The 10,552-nt window shown below is 36.5% G+C and overlaps 1 protein-coding gene across 1 annotated transcript; it reads right to left on the bottom strand.

The window, feature by feature from the left end:
- Positions 1–945: 945 nt before the first annotated feature.
- LOC105444802 (adhesion G-protein coupled receptor G2-like) lies at positions 946–9,472 on the bottom strand. The gene is made up of 7 exons (XM_030990453.1): positions 9,288–9,472; positions 8,573–8,799; positions 7,945–8,109; positions 7,128–7,237; positions 5,869–6,131; positions 4,244–4,310; positions 946–1,897 (listed from the first exon to the last, which is right to left on the bottom strand). Exons 1-7 carry the CDS (start codon positions 9,340–9,342, stop codon positions 1,339–1,341), a joined length of 1,446 nt encoding a protein of 481 aa, XP_030846313.1. The 5' UTR covers positions 9,343–9,472; the 3' UTR covers positions 946–1,338.
- Between the last annotated feature and the right edge of the window lie 1,080 nt (positions 9,473–10,552).

Raw genomic sequence — 10,552 nt, 5'->3', positions numbered from 1 at the left:
AGGGATTTGAAAATAACCATCGACCGGAGTCCTGATAATTGCCCCCTGAAGCTTTCTCTTTAGTATGAGACTTTTTTTCTCCATTGTTTATGTTCATAGGTATTATAATTTCAGTAACATAATTATGTTACTGAAATTATGACGATCCGAATCCAAACCATTCCAAAAAGAGGATCCGCTATAATTTTTGTTTTAATGGCAAAAACTGTCCGGATTAGTTTAAGATGGAAATTGTCTCTCTGTATTGTGGGATAGGAGTGAATAACGCTGTATATCTAAATGTATTGGACAAACACCGTCCACAAGACAATAAATAAATATATATTAAGACCATAGTGCACACAGATTCATCATGACACTTTCTTTGTACGCATCATTGCAGCTGTGGAAGTGTTGTTTTCATTAATTTTTTCTGATTTTCAAGATGTTCTATCAAAGTAAGTTCTTGGTGATAAAGGTTTATTTTATCAGAAAATCAATATAAAAGTTCTTTGGTAACCCTTAGGACAATAAATTTGTAATACAAATTGTATTTCTATGAGAAAAAACTTATGAGAATATGATTAAACTCCCCTCCCATTTAATGCATTTTTTAAAATTGCTCTTTATATTTTGCAAATTGACTATTCAATCCACATGACAGTTATACCTATAGATTCACAGTTTGATGAAGCATTTGCGAAGCAGAAGAATCCAATAATTAAGTATTCTTAGAATAAGATGACACATTTCAAAAACTGACAATCGGCTAAAGCTAAAAACCAGTAACAGAAGACATTGCGCTCAAGTAAAACCTTTCAACTACAGTAACTTATTAATCAAATATAATTATCAAAAACCATCAATATGGGAAAGTTATTAGTATGCAAAAGCTATCAATGATAAGAGCATATATCACTTGATTTTATTTTACTAAAGTTCTCAAGGTACACTTTAATGACATTGTTTTAAAAACATACAATGTGACCCTAACTAGAAGTGATAAATAAACTCGTCAAAATTTCGATAAATCAGTCATTTATTTGATGTGTAATTATCATTTTCGTGATAGGGCTATATCATTTTCGTCTTATTTGATTTCATTCGATAACTGTTTTTATTTTTCATTTCATAAATTATGTACTAGTAACATGCGTTCAGGTTGTATCATATGGGGATTCGCAATTCACATTACAAACATGTTTTTATTTTCTCAACTCTAACGTCCGTTACGTCTCACGCATACTTTTACAGTAATATTAGTAGTAGTAGTAATACTAGTAGTAGAAGACTTAATTGTATAAGTGTTTAGTAACAAGGCTAAACTGTCACATTCTATAAAAACACCGGAATTAACGATTACAACGCTTCTCTTTCGGGGCACATTGAAGGCAGTGGTTCAGTAAGGCCAGTGGTTTGCTCCATTGGGATAATCGTGACGTCAGAGGGTCGTGAATCCATGCGCGCTTCACTCGATGAGGTCCAAAAGTCTGAACCTCTACGCGCAGACCTTACACCCTGCAACAGTCGCATCCGAGTCGCCCTTAGTTTTTCTTTCACTTCAGGTTGCCTGATGCCAAAGAGGAGAAAGACAAAGACTCCCTGGAGAGAATTCAATGTGGCGAAGAGGGCGCTGAATGCTAAGCGACCATCACCTACAGCCAGGAATCCAAAGGACCAAGTGAGACCGAGCAACGTCCCGATTGCAACAGCATTTTGTGCCCGACGAATGGTTTCGATCCGGATTGTGGCTACCCTTTCTTTCTTGGACAGCCTTGTGCTGGTGGCGGAGAAAGTCTTCCTACCACAGGTTAGCTTATAGATAACAATGGTAAAGGTGATGCAATTGCAGGTGAGGATCAGACCGATTGGCAGAATCAGTCCAAAATATAAAGAAGGTCCCGGTAAAAGGAAGCAGCTGAAAGAAAAGGGGAAATAGATATATTTGTCAGTGATCAAGAAAGAATAACTTTTTTCCATTACAGGAGACGTAAAAACGAAAAATATGACATTTGAAATGCATTTGCTACTCTGAGAATTTTAAAATAATCATAATAACATGAACTCAATATTAAGGCAACCCATGTTCACGCATGTTAAGCATCTCTGTAATATTGACATTCTTAAGACGTTTTTTGGTGAGTTAGTGTAGCTTTGAATAACAATTATGACGAAAGACGGATCAAAGGTGTTTTGGAACGAAAATATTTCAATATATATATATATATATATATATATCCCTATTACATTTGCCACCAATTTACTATTATAAGTAGGTTGCATTGAAACAGATTATTATTCTTTCATCGTAGAAATGAAACCACTATGACAAAATAGAGAGCGGGATAGGGAAAAAACAATTACAAGTTAAAGTTTAAAAAACGAAGGAGAAGCTGCGTGCACATAAGATAATGAAGGTAATACGTTATGGCAAATGAAAGGAAATGGAGAGTACACTATTAAAGGGGAGGGGAGTTTTTACCCTCAAAAATAAGAACACAAGTCATCTTATTGTGTTGTTATTTTTTTTTTAAGTGGCTGCCTTGGCAGGACATATAGAGTGACATGTGATTATACTGCATCCCTAATATAAACTCGTTGGTAATCATGATCACCATGGTGGTGATGATGATGATTCATAGTACTGATTATGCGCAGTATTTCGGCTAAGAAGATTACCGTGACCCTTTTTAAAAAAAAATCGATTAAAGCAAATCTTGTATTCAAGACACAATGGCATGTCATGACTAGCTAAGACTTCATGAAAGTTTGTGACTGACATCTGGTTTCTTTTATAAATAAATCACAGAATAGCAGTATCTATGTAAATCAAGAAACAAAATATTGGTTTTCATACTTTTCTATTATCTTTTCCCGCTCAATATAGAAATATGAAACAAACTGAATTTTTGACGCAGCAGTAGAAGCAGCAAAAGAATTGTCAAAGTTTCAAAAGTTAAAATTTGTTGCTGGTTGTCGAAGCTTTGGAGATTATTCGGCCACTAGTCGTTAATCATTCGCCGATCAGCTAAACGACAAATTTTCTCAACGAAATATCGCCCGGTAGAAATAGGTAACCACTCGGAATCAGGCCTTGTTCAGGCTGTGATTAGGCGGCAATCAGTGTGAGACATGTCACCTAACCTTGTGGCCAAGATAAACCTGACATTTTCCACGACCAGTTTGATCGGCAAAAGGTTTTCGATGCAGCCGCGTAAACCCCAGCCGATGACCAATGGCCGACCCCCGAAAACCTTTTAAAGATAGCCAAACACCTCTCTACGACCTCTGACAAGTAATTACCGAACAGTGGTTGTCAGAAACTGTACCCCTAGTGTGACTTAAAGGGGAATTCCACCCTGAAATTAAGTTAGTTTAAATAGGAGTAGAAAAATGAGAGAAACAAGTCAGTGAAAGTTTGAGCAAATTCCGATCAAAAATAAGGAAGTTAGGATTTTTGAAGTTATGATCAATCAAACACAAATTGGCAACTCTATGACGTATCATGCGAGCTCAACTTCCATTTGCTCAGTACTAAAAAAATCTAAAATTTTCATTTTCCCTCAAGAAAAAATTTCAACCATACATGCACCCTAAATATAATAATTGCAAATATGTTTCTATACTCCCCCTGCAAGGAACAAATATATATTCCGTCATCAATAACGAAGAAAACATGATTTTATGGAATATTATGCACAAAGCAAATGAGGGAGAGCTCGTATGATAAGTCACAGAGTTGCCAATTTGTATTTGATTGATCACAACTTCAATAATTCATAACTTTCTTATTTTCATTCAGAATTTGCTCAAACTTTCACTCACCTGATTTTCTTATTATTCTGCCTCTATCGAAACAAACTTATTTTGGGGGTGGACTTTCCCTTTAAAGACCGTCACCACTACTGGGCCAGAAGGGATTAGACCACACAGAGAGCCATCGAGGTCACTGTGACAGGTGGCTATCTCATTAACTCAGCTCTCATTTAACATAAGAAAAAGAGGATCATGGGGGACCAACAGGCACCGATTGGGGAAGTTTTCTATATAGAGGGAGCAAGTAGCTACAAGTATGGCAGTGTGCCTTTAAGATTAACACGCCATATTGTTATGTAACACCTGGTTATATCTGTGTAAACCTGATATAAAGATACATTCAATGTTTTTATGAAAAGCCAAGACAAATTTGAGCGTTGTGGATTACGCACAAAGCAACGGAGGTCTTTGTCGGGTTAAGAGTAAATTGTTTAATCTATTTTCTTACTAGTCAGAGTTTTGGTACGCTGTCCATTTACTGGCAACTGTTGCTATGACGACAATTAACGGGATGCCTGTATTTTGGAGTATAAAGACCATTAAAAAATTTCAATAAGTATAAGATGGTGATATGAGAAATGACTGAAGCAAATCAAATGCACGTAAAACCAATCAGAAAAGGGGAAAAAGACAGTGAGAAACAAAAATTGATAATACATGACATCCTGGGTAGCGGTCCTGGATGGGGTGAGAAGCATCCTCTGGGGAAATTCAGGCGGAGATCTTCCCCCGAATATTTTTGTTAAATGCAATAGGAAAAATAAGATATTACAATGTGTATGCCCTAATGTGATCTATAGCACAAATTTCACGATTGCCCCCCCCCCCCAAAAAAAAAATATTATTGCTCGGTGGCTACACCTCATAAAACCTTTATGGGTAGCACACATTTAAATGCGTGTTTTCAAGATCTACAACATACAAACAATATGACCAATATTACAAAAATGCAGGCTCATTGATTCAATAGATCATCTACGCAATTTAATCATATTCAATGCATAAATCTTTGTGCCATGTTAATTATTTAATTCACCTGTTACAATTAGTTATATGTCAATAGTCAGAGTGCGAATTGCATACATTAATTGTTGCTGGTAGGACAAACTATTGAAATAAATTCGTTTGTAACAGGTGAATGAACAAATTTGTAATGAGCACTTTACAAGATTTATGTATTAAATTGATTACATTGTGGAAATGGCTTATTGGTGGACGAGGGATGTCTTTCCATTAACAAAGCCACCCTCTCCCAAATTTAGATTATCCCTCAAATGGTCTGCACTTTAATTTAAACCCGTCTGACACCATCAGCTGAGCAAAAAAAGATTTCCAGATTTGATCGAAAGTGCTAAAAAGTTCCAAATACATAATGTAAATCAATTTGCTGCGACTCCTTGAAAACTTTTGAAATTCCAGACAAATGCAAAATATTTTTTTTTTTAAAGGGGGTGGGTTAGTTCACCCATTTTCCTTGAATGTTAACAAAGCATATAGACTCTTGGCACAAGATCGTACTACATAATGCGACCCTTATGGAATAGGAACTTTAAAGGAAATAGTCTTTGAGACGTGAATAGGACTCAAGCTAAAAACATAGTCCTATCCACACGTCATCTTGAATACATTCAACCAGAGACTCTCAATGCAGTACATACTTGTGTATTTGGATACGGGAATATCAAGTATATTGTTTATTGTCTAATATGTGAAGAATCGACACCTCGCAACAATCAAACCCTTTTATTCACATAATTACGGTTTATAAAGATAACATTTCAAATCAGTGAGAGTAAACTCACTCAAAGGTATAATACAAATTTGCGGGGGCTGGGGCTTTGTGTTTAAGTCATCAGAATATCATATGAAAACAAACTCTCGGTGAATTTTAATACCGAAAGAAATCGAGTTTGGAATAAAATCTAGCATTACCCCCAACATTTTTACAAACAAAAAATGATAATACATTTGGGGTGCCTTTCCATTATGCCTTTGAAAGCATTATAAAACAATTTGTTTGGTGCAATTCAAACGATTGAAGAAAAAAAAAATGAAATAGAACTTTCGACCCACCCCATCCGACGAGACAACACTTTAGGAGTAATTTGGGTATGTAGGTGTCCATAACCCTGACGAATGACATGTACATGCTGAAGGCTTCTACACCCATCCAAGTAAGCGATGCAAGGCAGAAGTAATGCAATAGGATAGCAACCACAGTACAGCTGATCCTCCAGGTCGGTCGGTCAATACCGATGACGAAAGTGACGTATAAACATAGCAAGGCGAAACAGAGATTAACGATGATCTGTTGTGGCCGTTTTCCACGCAGTTTTCTGTGGAAAGAAACCCACGAACACATTATTAAAGTCAACGCGTATGTATACAACACTCCTTTCTCGCCAAAGAAAATGATTTAATAATATTCATCTAGAGTAAAAATCTACCATATTTATTGGGGCTTTAGGCAGAAAATGAACGATATTTTATCAAAAACATCAGTGGTATTTACAGCCTACATGTGATTTTATCCACATTAAATCAGTGTGGAATATTTTGTAAGCTAACTGCTCGTATATTATTCCATATTATTGAATGTAGTATGGGAAACTATGTACAAGGCTAGGTTCTACGTATATTTTGGAAAACAAATTAAAGTAGACTTTGCAATATGATTTCAAGAAGTAGTCTTCATTATAACATGTTAATAAGATCATATTTTTAAACTATACTTTACAGTACCAGGATTTATTTCGATGGTATTATGCGGCCAAAAGTGATTTTTATATGATTTTCACTATTTTTATTGGATTTTTAAACTCTATATGGAGAATTTCCATACTAGTGGCGGTCCCTAAAACGCTAGAGTAGCGGATAAGAATTTTCTTTTAATTCTAAAAAAAATTTATGGGGTATTGCGGTTTGAACGTATGAAAAACGGAAGCTTAGAGGATGACAGTAACAGCTGTAAAAACAAAGAGGTAGGAGTGGAGATGGCTCAGTGATAGAGCAGTGGTTTCGAAACTGGGAGGACACGGCTTCTAAACCAAGTGGTTTCGCTAATGCTCTCTATTCAGGCATTTATACGGTTAGTTAGTCCCTCGGAAAGGAATTAAAGCCGTCGGTCCCCTGGTTGCTTACTTACAAGCATAACACATGCTTTCTTATCAATCAGGTAAAATAAATCATCAAACCGAAATATGGAGGACGTCGTGCTAAGTGATGTTGCAAATGTATTGCATGACATGGATTAAGTGAGCCGTTGAGATAAAACGCTAGAACTGACAAAAAGTCATATTAACTTTAGTCAGCTGGGTCCAAACATTGCTTACCTAAAACCCAGAAGAATGCTAATGGTCAAACACAGACACACAATTGATGCAATGCAACCGATGCGACTGATCAGATCAATAACTTGAGATTCAAAACTTCCCTTGATATCCTGAAAATGATAAAGAATAACGATTTGAATTATATCTACAATAGGATTCCCCTTTCCAGAAGAATTTTAGATGCATTCCGGTATATATACGATGGACCAAATTAAACTTATTCAAATGTTTGTTGTTCGTATTTGTTTACGATAGCAGAATCCCTATCTGAGAAATTTATAAATAAAAAAAGAAGTTTAAACATGAAAAGATTGGGAGGAAGGTTAACTCCTTCAAGTTCGATCGAATATATTAACATGTAATTATATGCTGATTTGAATAATACTCAAAAATATAATCTTTGCCTTTTATGGCTCTTGAAAGTATTACTAAACATTGTGATTGTAAAACAGTAGTTGGCTGTCTAATAAGTTGGGTTATAAGTCAAGAAAATAAACCCATAGAAAGTTGAGAAAAAAAGTAAATCTTGTACATACGAGTATATACATGAATTAATGTGGGCTTTATAGTGCCTATGTACGCATAACTCGGACTTGATAAATACCACCATAAGTAAAGAAGTAGCTAACATGCATACAATTGCATTGTAGTTTTGCATCCCATAATTTCGTGAAATATCTATGCTCAAAACTGTTCAACACTCAATTGTTTCCCATTTTAATATGATTGATATATGTTCACGATCAAGATGTAAGGTCAGCAACATGGCTTCACGCGTTAACGAACGAGAACATGTGATTTGAAATGGATATTATACCAAAAGAACAGCGAAGCTTGTGAGATGATTACACCGACAAGCCACCATGTCTGTAAAGGTAGCATTGTCGATTTTACACCCTTCGTCCGACCATTCTTCCAAGGTGATGTCCCAATACACACAGCGCGCTGGATGTTTGGTGTCATTGTATTTTTCCGCCGAATTCTAAGATAGGTGTGCGTAACAGAGAAAATGCGTTATTTTGTTGCAAAAACAATTCCGTTAACATTGGTATTCTGATAACTACACCATTAAGAAACATCGCAAATTTTGCTTCTCTGTCCAAACTCTTTGTGTTACACATATTTTATGTGACGACATTCTTCATTACCAAACGTTCCAACAAAACATAATACATCTATCATTGCTTAGATTTGGCTTTATACAGGGTTATAAGTATCGACCCCTGTATAATCGAGTTCTTAATGGGAATTTATATTAGGTACGTGACCTTATAATGTGTTGAATTTACCCTCATTACGACATATGTCTTTAAGCTTATCTTCATCATTACAACAAACATTTTTAGTGAGAAGTGCAATTGACAGCTCCTTCATCATGAAACTTAGTACAAATTCGTGAGTTATTAAGTGGTCGTTTCAATAAAAGAGAGTCTACATAAATATACCTGATTCACAGGAAACACAAAGGTAATTGATTCATTATCAGGGAGGTCTTTGATATCAGTTCCCTCAATGGTCACAGTTAAGATAGGAGAAGCGACAACGGTGATCTTTGGCTGCTGATTCTGCTTGTCTGTAGACGAGGGAATACTTGATGAAGATGGTCTGTCACCCTGAAACAGTTTGGGCGAGTTTACTAGAAAGACACTGACGGATATCGCCTTACTGTCATCTAAAGTTCAAACACAGTGTTGTATGCGTTTAATATACGTGAATGTAATAAAAATGCAGTCTTTACAGAAATCTTCATTTCGGGAAAAACTTACTGTTTGAGTAGTTGGTCTCAATGGACTGTCCGGGGTTTCCCATTTGACCGACAGCTCACGAGACCAACATCTACAAATGGGTTCAACAAGAACTTGACAAGTGTGTGTGTGTGTGTGGGGGGGGGGGGGGGGGGTTGGGTCTAACATCAGATCGTTTGCTTGTCTTTTTATTTGTTTCTTAGCTTTGGGTAATATGATGTCTTGGTTATTCTGATCTCAAACATTTCTTCCTAACTATTGCAACATTAAATGTTAATTTTATGTTCCTATTAATATGGAGTGAACTGTACCTCAGAGTTATGAGAATAATGTTGATTTAAGTTTTAGTCCTGAAGCTGAAGCTTTTCGAAGAAAGTAATTTCAACATCGAAAAAGTAAAGAAGAAGAAACAGACCTGGCACGAAAGGTAGAATTGCAGATGGTAACGTAACAGATGCTACGTCCGCCATATTAGACAGAGTTCCTTCATCGGTTGAAATTTCGATGACGTCATTCCCGGCTCCACCTATGGCAGTTCTGAGTGGAAAACTCGTCCTATCAACTTTGAGAGCTGTTAGTATAATATTCGATCCACTGTATGTAGAAATAAAACCATCAGAATGTTTGTGAGGGGGGGGGTACACACGTGGGTATTTGGGCTTATTTAGGTATCAGTGGATGTATCACATTGATAACATGGGTTAAAGAATGTAGCCAATATATTTGATCAAAAGACACCACGTGCACCTTTCTTTGTTACTCAGCCCAGGTGATGTAAATGAGTACATGGCAGGAATGAATACGCCAGTTCACGGTTGCAGTCTGAGCATGAGCAGATAAAGGTCACTGCGGAACAAATTGTGAAATACACGGAGACGAAATACTGGAAACGTGCTCAAGAAAGTTATGTAATCATTATTCATTTATGCACTCCATGATACACAGGTTGAAGTATTATTTGAAAAGGGGAAACAAAGGCTATTTATGTAGCACCTCCATCGCTGTTGGAGTGATTATTTCGAAATGTACAAAGTGGGACCTCTTCATGTTTTGAAGATCTGTTGATATTCGGGGTCATTGCAGTAATGAGCTAACCGTGAACTGGTCTATTCCTTGAAATGCTAGAGCGTCGTAATGGCTCCCTTGCCCGAAGCCAGGGTAAAAATCGGGCAGCACCAGGAGCGTCAAGATGTGGCGTATACAAGTGCGTTTTATAAGAAGCCATTATCATTATTATCATTATGTATTACCACTGCTACCGTGCAAACGAAAATGTCCATCAAAAAATGATAATGCACGGATAAGATACACGTATGCTTATCTATGTCACGTTAGAAAATAATTCCCAATGACATTAGACCAGTTTACAAATTTTGAAAATAAGCTGCATTTACACTGCAACTACGATGAAGACAAAGACATTGCAAACATCCGAATAAAAAAAACACATCTTTGGAGTGTGGGTTTTTGTTAAACGCCCGCCGTAGATTCTGTAATTATTCCTTCCTATTGTTGCCTTTAGAAAGAGTGAGGCAAAGCAAACAAATAATAATGCTGTGATTGACTTATACGATGGTTTGCCTAGGTAAAAAAGGACCCAAGCGGGCCCGATGTCTACACCCAAGGGTGCACATCTACTCCTTCAATCATACACAATAACAAATAAAGGTACCAATTTGC

Source organism: Strongylocentrotus purpuratus, unplaced genomic scaffold, assembly GCF_000002235.5.
Source record: "Strongylocentrotus purpuratus isolate Spur 01 unplaced genomic scaffold, Spur_5.0 spur5_scaffold_19, whole genome shotgun sequence".
Classification (NCBI taxonomy): domain Eukaryota; kingdom Metazoa; phylum Echinodermata; class Echinoidea; order Camarodonta; family Strongylocentrotidae; genus Strongylocentrotus; species Strongylocentrotus purpuratus.
This window is presented reverse-complemented; position numbering and strand designations above follow the sequence as displayed.